Source organism: Podarcis tiliguerta, assembly GCF_965153285.1.
Source record: "Podarcis tiliguerta genome assembly, chromosome: 14".
NCBI lineage: Eukaryota > Metazoa > Chordata > Lepidosauria > Squamata > Lacertidae > Podarcis > Podarcis tiliguerta.
In genome coordinates, this window is record NC_139547.1 from 24,604,019 (window position 1) to 24,618,738 (window position 14,720).

The 14,720-nt window shown below is 47.7% G+C and overlaps 1 protein-coding gene across 5 annotated transcripts in view; it reads right to left on the reverse strand.

The window, feature by feature from the left end:
- Positions 1–1,604: 1,604 nt before the first annotated feature.
- Positions 1,605–14,720, reverse strand: part of CHD2 (chromodomain helicase DNA binding protein 2) — a 66,883-nt gene continuing 53,767 nt past the window's right edge. For all 5 annotated transcript variants that reach the window (XM_083411781.1, XM_083411780.1, XM_083411782.1 and 2 more), the window contains 12 exons: positions 14,302–14,441; positions 14,023–14,161; positions 13,026–13,176; positions 11,938–12,060; positions 11,317–11,445; positions 10,030–10,170; positions 9,681–9,815; positions 9,002–9,180; positions 7,596–7,695; positions 5,918–6,131; positions 4,621–4,870; positions 1,605–3,386 (listed from right to left, as the gene is read on the reverse strand). In XM_083411781.1, coding sequence (XP_083267907.1) covers positions 3,053–3,386; positions 4,621–4,870; positions 5,918–6,131; positions 7,596–7,695; positions 9,002–9,180; positions 9,681–9,815; positions 10,030–10,170; positions 11,317–11,445; positions 11,938–12,060; positions 13,026–13,176; positions 14,023–14,161; positions 14,302–14,441 — 2,035 coding nt within the window. In that variant the 3' untranslated portion in view covers positions 1,605–3,052. The remainder of the gene's footprint in view (positions 3,387–4,620; positions 4,871–5,917; positions 6,132–7,595; positions 7,696–9,001; positions 9,181–9,680; positions 9,816–10,029; positions 10,171–11,316; positions 11,446–11,937; positions 12,061–13,025; positions 13,177–14,022; positions 14,162–14,301; positions 14,442–14,720) is intronic.

The window sequence follows — 14,720 nt, forward strand, 5'->3', positions numbered from 1 at the left end:
ACTGGCCTGGAGAGGCTAAGTAAGGCAGAGGATTAAAGACCAGGGCTGCCAGGATGTACTCAAGGCATCCTATTCCGCTGAGCGCTGCTCCACTGTCACTTAAGAAGGAGTCCTGTTGGAGCAGGCCAAAGACTCATCTTGTCCAACATCCTGACACTAAACCTTAAAATCTCTGTTACAAAAAGTGATGTGGAAAGACAGCTCTAGCCAGAAAGAGCCAACTCCTAAGGCATTCCCTTCCCCTCCAAGCTGCTAATGTCTGCCCCTTTCTAAACCTACATATATACTTGTCAATGCAGGGTGACATTTCATGTTATCTGAAGAAATGATTGATGCATAAAAGCATAGAATCACAGAATTGTAGAGTTGGAAATGACCTCAAAGGTCATCGAGTCCAACCCCTTGCAAAGAAGGAATCACAGCTCAAGGATCCCTGACAGAAGGCTATCCAACTGAAAACCTCCAGCGAGTCCACTACCTTCCAGTTTAATGGAAGCCTGGTAGCCAATGCCCACAAATACGGAAACTAAAACTCAAGATTCTAAAATATTGCCATAAGTATACATACAACATGCCATCATGTTATAGCTGTTGTCTTCTACGTCAATGGATTCATTTATCGCATTTTTGGCTGACCCCATGAAGTCATCCGAGCGGTTTTTCAGTCTGAGGGCCGCAATTCTCTAGCCTTAATCCAGGCAGGCAAAAAGTTGTGTGAGAATTCAAGCTCACAGTCCAGCCAGGCAAAAAAATTTAAAAAAAAATTAAACCAGGAAAGTGCAAAGCAAGGTGAATTTATTTGTGTGTGTGTGTGTGCGTGTGTGCGTGCGCGCGCGCGCTTCAGAGAATCCTGAGGGCCATCTATAGACTTGGAGGCCAAACTTGGGGCCTAAAGTTGCCCATTCAGACGAGGTTCTCCATCCTGATCTATTGAATTGCAGTGTATTTATGTACAGGCCTCTTCAGCACCTGCGAACTGAGCCAGTTTGCTCAGGTACTAGCCAGGAGACAACACCCATGCAAGGTCATTTGTCAGTCAAGCTTTATACAGATGTAGTGCTTGCAACACAGATGGTGATTTGGTGCAGGATCTAATGAAAAGGTCAGATTCAAGAATATTCTGCAGCTTGGAGCTTGAGCATCTGACAAACGATTTAAGGAGCATTTTTTAAGATTCTGGAAGGCAGGATACCCTTCGCTCATCATCCCGCTGTTACATGGGCACATAAAATGAGGTTTTCAATGAAGTGGTGAGCCTCATTTTGGAAAACGTGTGCCTACACGGTGGGTTCATCCAGAAAAATGTCCTGCATTTTCTGCACAGGAAGTAGCAGGGAAGACCAAGATTTATATCCTGCCTTTCATCCAAGGAACTCGAGGAAACAGAGCATTCTCCCCCTAGCCAAGTGCTTCATGGGTGAGAGAAAGTATGTGTGTAAGAACATGTGCCTGCACATGCAGGACTGCATGTGAGAGTGTGTTTGGACATGTCTGCTGTAGCCTGGAATCAGTCCAGATAAGCCAAACCTCAAAACCATCCAACAAACCGACACAAGGAACTCACCGCGCGGCGGTAGCAAACAGAAAACAAGCAGTCAGTCCGATTTCTGAAAATGTCCATGTCACATTTTAATATACAAGAATCCAAAGTACAGCCTACAATGTAGGAAAAATTTTTTAATACATACTCTATAAACAAACATATTTACATCAGAAATCACTAGGACAGTGGCAATTCTTTTTGTCACAAATATAAATTAATCGTCAATAACTGGTTGCGGCTGTTGTTGTTTTTCTTTTAGCCGGTGGGGTAATGTTCTGTTTCTCCCTCCCCCTCAGAAATCCACAGCTTAGTCCTTCCAGCCTGTAGATATTGGAGAAAATGGGTGGGGGACAATACTGCCATGCAGATGTTGGGAATGGACCCCAGAAATAATATTCCTCCCCCATTCCCAAATCCATCAAGAATTCATCCAAACTGGGATCCAAACCCAGCGCTACTTCCTCAATCCTGGCACACAGCAGACAACACAGATTCTAACATGTGCAGTTAATGTTCTTTCCTGGGGAAACGAGAAATGAGAATCAACCTACAGTGGGGGAGTGCATTTCCCCCCCACCCACCCAAGCCCTGGTGTTTCGGTAACAGGACCTGAACATCTCCAACTGTAGGTGCCTGAGACTATATGCAAGTCTCGGGCACCTACAGTTGGAGATGTTAAAGTCCTGCAAGGCTTGGGCACCTGTGGGTTTGCTCCTGTTGAATGGTGGAGGTTTGGCATAGGGGTGAGGGAGGAGTGGGGAGGAGCAAGTCCTGAGATGAATGGTGCAGCCTTTCAGTAACAGGACCTGAACATCTCCAACTGTAGGCGCCAGAGACTTGCATATATATATATGTGCAAGACTTGCATATAATCTATATATATGTGCAAGACTTGCATATATATATATGTGCAAGTCTCGGGCACCTACAGTTGGAGATGTTCAGGTCCTCTTACTGAAAGGCTGCGCCAGCCACCTCAGGACTTGTCCCCCCCCCCACCCATCCCTCACCCCTATGCCAAACCTCCACCGTTCAAGAGGGGCAAACCCACACAGGCCAGCACCTCCATTCCCATTCTCCATCCCAGCCAATGACTTGGATCTCCATAGCGAGGCCATACAGGTCTCCTTCCTCCGCCTGTGCCTCAGGCAGCCATCGATTCAAGTTCCATGAAATGTCCATGGGATACCAGTTGGGCCGCGAGACACAGAAAACAAAACAAAAACCCAGGGTGGGCCTGGCCTTTTCCCCGCAACAGGTCACTCGAGTGAAGGGAAGTCAACTCCCCAAACATTTGGCCAGCAGGATTATGTGAGGAGAGATTGGGGCAGAAATCCAGGCAACCCCCCCCCCCCCCACAATTGGTCCAGCTCTTATGATCCTTCTGCAAATGTAGGACCCAACAGCAGCAGGTTCAGAGTCTCTGGTTACGAACCACAGCAGCTGCCATTTTACCTCAGGCCAAATTACCTCAGATGAGGTTCTCGCCTGATCTCCCAACCATGAAATCTAAGTTTTCCGGCTGCTCCAGTTATAATCTGGATTGTTCTTTTGTTCTAATGACCTGTCTAGGGGTGACCGGTGATCTAGAGGGGACTTGGTGTCGTGTGGGGATTTCTGTGAGGGTGGGGAGCGAGGGTCCGAGACTTGGGAGTGAGGAGGGGGGAGAAGCTGTTTGTAATCCGGCGATTTGTCCAGGTGGAAAGGCCGGTAATGGTCTGAGGGACCCTGGCCATGGTAGCCCATGGAAGGCCTATGGTCAGGCATCCTCCTGAAGTCCTGCTGGTGGTAATTCTGAGACCGGAACTCGTCTGATCTCCGTCTCTTCGAATCATGATGATGCCTAGGCAGAAGAAAACACAGAGAGCAGTCAGCTCAGAAGTGGGGACTGAGGAAACATCCCATTCCCAGATGGCCGGGGCTGGTGGGAGCCATAGGCCATCAGGGCACCAGGTTGGTTTCTCAACATGGTTTGTTTGGAGAGAAGCAAATCACAGGCCCATGTCCGCATGCAATGACCCACCTGCAGACCATAGTGACCTGGGGCAGTTTGTATGGGAGAAAGCAGCCCCCTAGTCCCCAACTAGCTCTTCCCTCGCCTCTTTTTGGGAAGTGCAGGGCTCCATGTCTACCGAAACAAGACTATGTCTAACCCATTCAAATAATCAAGAAAACATTTAGAGTTCCAACCAGTCTTAAGGGAAAGTTGCCTTCCCCTGATCTCTGTTGGCCTCACTCTGTAATGGTGTTCTGACTGGCTCCCCCCACCCTGAGTTCCTCAAGACACAGTAATTGACAGGAGGAAACTGAGAGCAGGAGATCATCCTATTGCTGGTCTACATGCGGCACTGCTTCCAGTCCACTGCAAGTCGTCTTCTGCCCAGAACCATGTCATTTGTCTGACTGTGGTGAAATTACATGACTAACATAATTAATTATGCAAATGCATTCCATCGTCATGACGTTATTCCACCCTGCTCGTTTCAATGCAAAGGAAATGCAGTGCATAAGGGGCATAAGTAATCTAATGTTTGTCTTTAGCGACCGGGCTGGGGGTGTCGTTCCACCAAGTGAGCGCATGTGCTTTTTGCAGACAGACAAGGAAAACGATGTTACCTTGTATGTTTCTCTACTGCACTGGCTGACAGGAAATTAAGAGCCAAGCTTGTGGCTCAAATCTGTCTTTTTCCTCTGTTTTGGCTTACAGCTAAACAAAACTGTTCCTACTACTACTAATCAACTGAGTATGGTTTGTGAACTGAAAACAAAAACAACAGTGAATACAGATTGCATTTACTGGATTGATTTCAGTCCTGAACGTGGGATGAATAAGCCAACATTGGCCATCTCCACTCCCGCTTCTCCCATTTTTGTTGGAATACTCTGACGTCGCTGCTCAATGCTTGGGCCTGGCTAGAAATTAAGTTGTCACCTCATTCAACAAAGCCAGGCCTCCACCTAGTGGCGAGTCCTGGGGGCGAGGAGGACATGAAACAGCTCAGGGCAGAGCTGGAGAGGCCTGGTTGCTGAGTGCAGGGAATCGGCTACCCGACCAAGTTCTGCTGCTGGTGGCTCACCTGTCGTAATAGTCCCTGTGGCCCCGGTGATCTCGGTCACTGTTGTACTGCTCATATGGCCGCTTGCGGCTTGGGTTGTTCAGCCGGTAGTTGCGAGGTTCACCACGAGGCTCACCACGCGGCCGGCGGTCTCCGTAGTGGTGCTCTTTGTACCAATGAGGTTCATACTGATGATGCCGTTCTCCACCCCACACTTGGTTGCTGTTGCCGCCGTAGCTGAATTTGCGGTCTCTCTGCCAGTCACCTCGCTCTGCACAAACGGAAGGGAGGGGAAGGCTCAACTCGGTTTCACGAAACGCCTTTGAATGGGCAGGACAGGATCCCTAGGGGTCCCTGGAAGCTGATGCGTGCGGTGGGGGTTCTCCACGATCAGATCAGTCCTGGGCATTGTCACAATGGACTGTACAAAGCCTGCCTGTCCCTCCGTACAAACCCTTAAGCCAAAATGTATCATAGGCTTTTATACTTTGTGAAGCACTTATAAGCCTTGTTTTGCACTGAGCGGTATAAGGTTACAGGTAAAGGACCCCTGGACAGTGAAGTCCAGTCAAAGGCAACTATGGGGTTGCGGCGCTCATCTCACTTTCAGGCCGAGGGAGCTGGCATTTGTCCACAGACACCTTTCCAGGTCACGTGGCCAGCATGGCTAAACTGCATCTGGTGCAATGGAACACTGTGACGGAAACCAGAGCGCACGGAAATGCTGTTTACTTTCTCACCGCAGCGGTACCTATTTATCTACTTGCTCTGGCGTGCTTTTGAACTGCTCGGTTGGCAGGAGCTGGGACAGAGCAACGGGAGCTCACCCCATTACACAGATTAGAACTGCCGACCTTCTGATCGGCAAGCCCAAGAGACTCAGTGGTTTATACCACAGCGCCACCCGCTCCCTTAAGCGGTATACAGCTAAATAAACACAATTTCTGAAATGCCATTTTTTTACAATAAAAGATTCCTGAAGGCATCTTGAGGCAAAAAAATTTAAAAGGACAATGATAAGCTCAGAGCCTCCTGCCCCTACCAGCATTCTTGCCACGGTATTTTGCACTAGTTGCAATTTCCAGACTGCCTTCAAGGGCTGACCCACATAGAGTGCATTATAGTAGTCCAGCCTGGAGGTTGATGGATCCTCCCTGTTAACTGGCCATACTGGCTGGGGCTGACAGGACTTGAGCAACATCTGGAAGAAGTCAGGTTGGGGAGCAATGGCCCTCCATTCAATCTGGAGGGAGGGAGAAGTTCTACCTAGAGGAATAAGGAGAGGAGGCTCTTTGTGGGCTCCTGCTTGGTCTCTGACCTGCACTGCTGAAATGCCTCTTGTTTGGGTTGTTGTAGTTCTCCCTCTGGTGCCCGTGCATTTGGGAAGGATGCGATGTCGGAGGCTGGTGGAGCTTCTGAGCATGAGGTCCATGAGGTATCTGAGACATCACGGAATCTCGGCCGGACCCGGATGCCTCCGACCGAAATGGTTTCTTGCCTCCCAGGGCCTCCTCCCTTTTCCTCTGTTCCTGCTGAGGATGACGAGGGGAGGGGGGGCAGTTAATTCACAATAAAAGGCTCCTGGCACTGACTGAGTCACCTGAGGACAGCGCAAATGGGCCCTTCCCACACAAATCTTGTCGTGAGAACATAGGAAGAGCCTGAACTGGATCAGGCCAGGGGCCCTTCTAGCACAGCATCCAGTTCTCACAGCAGCCAACCAGAAGCCTCCATGGGAACCCCCCAAAGCTGGACTTCAGTGCAATAGTAGATCTCGCCTCCTGTGAGCCCCAGAGACTAGTATTGAGGCATAAGGCCTGACTGCGGAGGCAGAGCATAGCCATCATTGCTAGTAGCCATTGATAACCCACACATTTGCCCAATCCGTCCAAGTTGGTGGCTAATCTGCCTCCTGTGGGAGTGAGTTCCACAGTTTAACTATGCTGCTGAATGAGGAAGTCCTTTCTTCTGTCTGTCCTGAAACTCCCAACATTCAGCTTCAATGGAGCTCTAGTATTACGAGAAAAGGTGAAAAATATTCCTCTGCTCACTGTCTCTCCACACCAGAGGATCCCAACCTTTTTTTTACTATGGCATGCTGCTGGTCCAAATTTACTTAGAATGGCGACCCATTGATTCGATTGTCACGTGAATTTTTAACTTTGCATCTTCGGCATCCATCAATCTGGTGCATTTTAACTGCTGGTTTGCCTATTTTTGCCATTACTTGAGGCCTCCAAGCAAAAGGTTTACTTAACGTCCCTATCAATCTGGACTTCATTGAAATTGTTATAGTACTTGACAAAGTTATTCAGAGTTTTTATTCATGGGCAGGTAAGCACGCCATCTGTGTTCGCTGATGAATTCTACACGGCCTGGTGACTCACTTGTGGACCCACTGCTCTAAACCACACATAGCTTTATATACCTCTTATCCAGCATATCTCCCCTTATTTAGCAAAGCAAACGACCTCCCCAAAACTGCAACTTTTCCTTGCAGGACCATTGCTCCAGCCCTCTTCTGGCTCTATGGTCTCCTTACTGAGCCTTCTGACTCCCAGCTAGCCCATGCAAAAGATGCAGAGAGTGTCTGGAAGCAAAAGAGAATACTGTACATCTGCAGACCAAATCAAGAAAGCTTTGCCCAGGCTCCTTCTGGTTTCTAAGGGTGCATCACAGAATCACAGAACTACAGAGGTGGAAGGGATCTCAAGGGCACCGCCTATTTTCTACAGCAGCCTTCACCAACTTGGTGCCCTCTCTAGATGTTTTAGACCACAACTCCCATCAGCCCCAGCATCACAGAGGTAGCTGTCCAGAGTTGTACTTCAAAACGTCTTGAAAACACCAGCTTGGCAAAGCCTGTTCTACAGGACAAATCTCCTTTGCTTATTTTTTTTTTTAATTAGATTTGTATCCTGCCTTTCAGTGACAAGAGCCTAGTGTGCTCTCTCTCTCCCACCCACCCCCCACTCCTCTCTGCTTTTCAGACTCACCTCCTCATCCTGCGACCGCTTCTTGTGAGCCATCTTGTACAACTTGTGCAACTTTCTCGCGTCAAATTCTGTGAACTTGGACACAAATATCCACAGGTTCCTGGAAGGAGGCGAATGGATTTCATTTTTTTCATTTCCCCCCCCTTTAGCGAACTGACAGAACAGCAATTTGCTTACCCCTTTCCTCTATCAGTCTAGCCCGGATGAGACCCCATCCCTTGATTCCACCTGAATGCAGTCTATCTGGAGATCACCCAGCTGAGACTGAAGAGGCACACTCTGCATATGCTCAGGAGGCATCTCTTCTCTTTGGGATTACTTTGTACATTCAAGGCCTGAGCCATGCAGAACGTCAAATCAAATATAACCCAAGAAATCCAGCCTGCCATGCTGTGTGTGGCAGTAATGTTATAGTTTTTATTCTAATAAAACTAAATCTAAATTCTTCCCGCCCGCCCCCAATCATTTTTATTAAACCTCCAAAAATATTCCAGAACGTTAAACATTTTAAAACCTATTTCTTCTTGATTTCCCACCCTGCCCTTCCCTGATGTTTGTTTTTTTACTCCACTTTATTAGCTGTTTCACAACACATGCTTTTACTGTCTAAACTCTGGTATCATTAACTCTTTCATTAAAAAAAACCCTAAATCTAAATTCTAAGCCAAAGCAACCGATATTTTGCAACATATTTTGCAATGTAAAAGCTCAGTGGGAGAGCATCTGTTTTGCATGCAGACGGTTCCAGATTCAATGCCCAGCATCTCTACATAGGGACACGATGCCCCCTGCCTGAAACCCTGGAGAGCTGCTGCCAATCAGAGAAGATGATGCTGAGCTAGATGGACCAATGGTCTTATTCGGTATAAGGCAACTTCCTACATTTTGCACTCCCTATATTACATTTCTGCCAGGGTAGCTTACAGCACAGGGTGCGTTGTATATCTTGTCCTTGCTGTTAAGTTGCTTGGAGACCCTCAGGTGACGAGCAACTAATAAGTCTAATAAATGAAATGAACAAGAAGCTTCTTTATAAAAGAAGCAGACCACTGATCCTGATCCTTCTACCTAAATATTGTCCACACTGACTGGTAGCCGCTCTCCAGGGCATTAGAGAGGCAGACTTTCCAAGCCCTACTAGGAATAGCTGGGGATTGTATCTGGGGATTTCTGCACACAAATTGGATGCTCTTTCCCCCAAAGGTATAGGGACCGAAGAAACTACCTCATACCAAGTCAGATCTATGGTCCACCAAGGTCCATACTGACCGGCAGATCTCCAAGGGATCAAACCTGGTGGGCCAAGCTAGGTGGGCCAAGCCAGCTTCCTTAAACCTGACCTCAGTAGCTAACCAGCGTGAGAGCGCAGTGGAAGGCCTGACAGGCGGGTAGGTGGAGCTGGTTACCTTCTCCAGAGCTTGATGAGCTCCTGGTCTGAGTAGGCTTTCAGGCACTCTGAGATGCGGTCGCCAATCTTCAGCAGGCAGCTGCGCGTGTGCTCCAGTTGCTCCTGCACCGTCAGTCCCTTGTCTGGCTTGTCGAGCTGCTTCAAAGCCTTTTTGACAGGCCTCATCCGCTCTTTGCACTGGGAGGGGAGCAGCAGAGAGAGCAAAGCTACACGTTATTGAGGATTATTTAGCGCCTTCCTACAGGGGGCGGCCCTAGCCATCTTTTGAAAATTGTGAATTCGGGATTATTTGTGCCCATATATGGGACAGAACTTCCAGCATTCATTCTGCCTTTTCAACATTTTCCACAGCTGGTGCTCTCCCGATGTTTTGAACTACAGCTCCCATCAGCCCTGACCAATGCATGCTGGGAGTTGTAGTCCAAACCACCCGCCATAAACCCAACCTGCTCATACCACTGCCTACTGTGCCCTGCTTAAGGGTTTCTTGAAATACAAAGCCATATATAAAATGCTTCTAAATAAATGAATGAAAAGGTACATGCTGCTGACTTGAATAAAGTAGCTTGCAAAAATTCTGAAGCCCAAAGATGCAAGAGACCAACTAGTCTAAACCACACGGGGCTGGAATGACGAATGGGACCCCTTCCTCTCTGACCCCATGAGGAAATACTTACTATGCTGAAGGTTTCCTGGTCCAAGTCATCCTCTTCCTCTTCTCCAATGGGGATGGGCTCACTCCCAGCTGTAATGTGGACGGGGCCCTGAGATCTCTTCCCTTTGCCTGCAGATTTGGCATCGCTGCCTTTGGCCTGTAAAAAGACAAAACGAGGCATGGCAAACATAAAAACGAAACACGGAATTTGCAGCAATTTTGCACAGGAGAGAGATGAGGCCAGGCTGAAGCCACAGAAGGCAGTTCCTGATACAGTTCTGCGTGAGAAATTATTACTCAGTATCTCACCCAGGGTTGCTAAACTGATTCCCATGTGACTTTTCCTTGTGCGGCAAGACAATCTCTGTTACCTTTTCTCTTTTGCCCTTTGTCTTCCTCCTCTCTTTCTCCTCTTCCTTTTCTTTCTTGCTTGCCGTCTGTTTTATCTTGTTTTCTTTGTCCTCTTTCTTCTTCTGCTTCTTTCTCACAGGGCTGCCATCTAAGCCATCCTCCTGCAAGGAAAGGGGGAAAGCAGGAAGGGGAGGGGGAAAAAAATCAAACCTATTTCATTTATTTCAGGGCTGAGGGATTACAGGTTAGGTGGTGGTGAATTTCGTCCCCTGCGCCTCTGTATCGGGCCCTAGTGACTCTATCCAGGCCCCTCCTCTATCCTACCTTCTCTTCCTCACCAGCCCTTAAGTGCTTTTACCTAGCTGGAAGGAATCCTTGAACTGTGATAACACCTCTGCCTATGGATGATGGAAGTTGTAGTCCAAAACATCTGAAGGGCCAATTTATAGTCTATACAAGCCATAATCTGAACAGAACAGCAATGACATGGATAATCCACATGAGGCTAATGTTCACAGCTATTATGGGTTTGTTTGTTTGTTTTTGTTTTTTTAAAAACCTGGTTTTCAAAGCTATCTTTGTGGGGAGCGGAGAAAGACTACAGAAGCTGAACAGGGGAAGGGGCTCTGCTGACTGTGCCTGAGGTGAGGCATCTGGGAAACAAAATCTTAGCCAAAAGCTCCTGGTGGAATTGTTTTTTTTTTTTTTGGGGGGGGGGGAGGGATAAATTTTAAAAGCAATACAAAAATATCAAATACTTGTTTTATCAAAGCTAAAAAGCTTATCTAAATAAAAACACAGACCAGAAAAGGAGAGAGCGAGAAGAAGAAGAAGAAGAAGAAGAAGAAGAAGAAGAAGAAGAGGAGGAGGAGGAGGAGGAGGAGGAGGAGGAGTTTGGATTTGATATCCCACTTTATCACTGCCCGAAGGAGTCTCAAAGCGGCTAACATTCTCCTTTCCCTTCCTCCCCCACAACAAACACTCTGTGAGGTGAGTGGGGCTGAGAGACTTCAAAGAAGTGTGACTGGCCCAAGGTCACCCAGCAGCTGCATGTGGAGGAGCAGAGACGTGAACCTGGTTCCCCAGATTACGAACCTACCGCTCTTAACCACTACACCACACTGACTCCCTACACACTACACCACAGAGAGGAAAAAAAGAAAATGGGGGGGGGGATGGACAAAAAAGAGAATTTCCAATTCTTCATCTGCCAGCTGTATATATTATTCAACACAATAGAATCTGCACATCAGATATTACACAGGTGGGCATGTGGAATCACAGGAGACCTGCCAAACTGGGCTTACCTTGACCTCTCCTTCTTCTGAGGGGTTGTCTGAGTGTCGAGGAGAGGAGACCTCATTCCCATGCTCATCTCTCCCTTTGAGAGACTTGTTTTCCTTCTTTGTGCGGGGCTTCCTCTTTTTTGCCTTGGTCTAAGGTGAGAGGAGAAGAAGTCAGTCAAGAGCAGGAGAACTGCAACTTCCCAAGGAAAGCTTCCCTCCCAGATGACACACAGACCGAGATGTAGAGCCTCGTAGCGCACGGCGCATTCTGCTAACATGGTGCCCCCTCTTCGTGAGTTCTGGACCAGCTATGACTCACATCAGCCCTAGGCAGCATGGCTGCATGATGCTGATGTTAACAGAAGCACAGTTGTGCTGGCTGGGGCTGATGACTTGTGGTCCAAACTGGAAGGCACCAGGCTTGGCATATGATGCGTTAAAAGGTCCTATTCAGCCCTCACTCTGGTTTGAGAGATTTTGCAAAGCCCCATCCATATGTTTCCAAAGCATGCATTTGCCTCCACAGGGACTAGAAAGCTGGCCTGTGCACTACTGAAGTGCCAGGTCAGATGTGTGAAATGCACAAGGCCTGGTCTAGTGACTCTGCCTTTTCTGCTGCGATTCATCCATGGTGGAACTGACCTCTTCCACCTCTTTCGTTCCGTCCTTTTTCTCCATGTCTTTCTTGAGTAGTTTCAGCAAGTAGTCGACTCGTGCCTGGAGCTGCTTCCCTTGAGGCTTCTTGTCTGTCTCAACAGGAAGGATCTTGGGGGGGGGGTGTTTTTAAGGACATGGGCATCAACGAAAGCAAAGGTCTGACAGCAAGAGCCCCCCCCCCCCATACTTTCCAATTATAAGATACAGAAAGCTACAACTAAGAAAATGGGGAAGTGGACTAAGAATTCAAAGTGGGGGGAATTGGACACCCATCAGTAATCCAAACACTAGAGCAGTGTTTTCTGCTCTAGGAGGAAGCATTCTTTAAGAGGATAAATAAATGGCCAAATCTGCACAGAAGCTCACACCATGTCAGGATCAAAGCAATCAGAAACCCTCCCTCCGCTTCCTATTTCCTTGTTTCTTTTTCTTCTGCCCAGATTTCCGTGAGCTTTGCGGGGTGTAGTCAACAGCAAAATACATTGCCAGTTGAACCACAGAATTTATACCCAGTTTCCCTGAGCACAACAGACTTCCAGACATGTTGTTTTACACCATTATTGCTATTACTTGTTTTGATTTAAGCCTGGTTGCTCAGTGGTGGGTTGGAATTGTCTTTGGAGGAAGCCAAACACTTGTCTGCAGACACACATGCACTGCCTGCGTTCACACATGACAGTGTGCCATGGTTTGTTGTAGCTATGGCTCGTTCAACAAACCATGTTCACAGACCTGAAAACAAGGCGCATCTTGTTTCTCCAAAGTTTTCGTTTTCCAGCTAGCTTTGCCTCCGCAGCTTAGTGAGCGTCTAGGGTGGAGTGGCCTAACAAACCATGGTTAAGCAAGGCTATGGTTTCAAACATAACACTAAACCATAGCCATAACATGTCACAGTTTGTAAGCCAACAGCAAATTGTGGCTTCACGTTGTGGTTTGGCTGGGAGGAAACAAACCTCAGTTAGTCTGTTGGCTGAGTTTGCACAGCCAAACAAACCACTCTTTGGCTAAACTAACCATGGCTTAGTGCTATACATGCAAACCAGGCCTCCCTCTGCATGTGAGGTTTCTTGTACCTTGTTGGTCAATTTCAGCTCTGGGTCTGATTTGATGAGCTCCCAGTTCCCGTAGCCATGTTCATATACTCCCACCAACAAGTGAGAGTCATCTTCCACACTCCAATCCACATCAAAATGGGCAGCTTTCACACGGCAAGTCAGGCAGAACCTGCAATTTAATGGGAGAGCAGAAAAACAGGTAAGAGGTTTTGTTGTTTGGCTCAAGATGGTATGTATGGTTTTCCTCCTTCCCCATTTTATCTTCACAACAACCCTGTGAGGTAAGCTAGGCTAAGGGTGGCTGGCCTATGGTCACCCATGGCTGAGTAGGGATTTGAACACAGGCCTGCCAGGTCTAAGTCCCACACTATAACCACTGAACGACACTGTCTCTCTTCACTTTTTACATCAGAGTTATTTTTCTATGCCTCTAAAGGTCTGCAACAGAAGGGGGACAGTGAGAGAGAGACAAGGCACAAATTTGTGTCTTTCTCACTTAAACTTTCCAGTGTTTTAGGCTTCTTCACCCATTACACTGAGGTGCAAGCTTCCTCTACACATGTACAAGTGTTGGTGTGTGAAAAGAGTGTACACTTGTTGAGCAGAGCTCCACTATGGTGTGTACACAGCTAGATACATTGAGTGTTACATACAAATAACCACAAGTCCACAGCACAACTGTTTGTACACCCCAACTAGATATGTCCAGAGATGGTACACTGGTTTGAATGTAACATACGATGAACACCCCTTCTGAGAGGAAGGACTCCATTCTGGACCCGCTGAGGGCTCCCTCGTGAATATTCTCTTCTGCCTATCTCATTAGGAAAGTAAGCTGGGAGTCTGAAGATGAAGGAGTGAGCCTGAAGCTCAATGAGTCCCATTAATTTACAGGTTAACCAAAGCTGCAATCTGGAAAGCAGCTGAAAGTCAGGCCACTGTTGCCCCTGCTCTACGCCAACTCTCGCCTCCTTGCGCTCTTCTTCCCTGCGTACCCAGGAACCTTCAAACTCACCTTGCCCTCTCCTCCGGGTCCGTTGGGATGGTCTTGTGCAGCATTGCAAACTCCTCTTCGTGCTGAATGATGGCTTTCACGTTCACCTGGACGCCAGAAATCTTAATGGTGGGGCCTCTTCTCTTCCCTGGTCCTTTGTCTGGGGAAAAAGAGCCACAGATGCTTCAGCTACAAGCAACAGGGGGGGGAGGAGGGGTGAGTTGCTTATCTGAAAAGCATGAGGATCCAAGTGCTTTGACCAATCCTTTTTTCCTGGATGCAAGACTCTTCTCCACTTACTTTCTGCAGGGTTCTCTTTCAGGTGTTCTTCGTACTCCTGCATGGCCGAAACGCAGCTGTTGTGAAGAAGCTCCCCGAGGCGTTTGAGGTCGGCCACAGATTTGTCTACCAGCTCCGCATCTCGGGCAATGCATTCCAGCCTGGAAGAGGGAGAAGAGGACAATGAAGTGAATGGAAACAGCTCCCTCGTGGCGGCAGACTGTACATAGCCCAGTGCCACACTGGAACTCATCAGAAGTTCCAGAGGCATCGTTTATCAATGTATGGGATGTGATTTTATCTGAACATCTGGTCAGACATAGAGCCAAATCAGACATTTTTGATGCAGACAGGTCTCCACTTTTTTAAAAATTATATAAATAGGGAGACCCATAGATGTACTCCTCCTATGACTCACGCATCTTAAGAAACTGGCTATA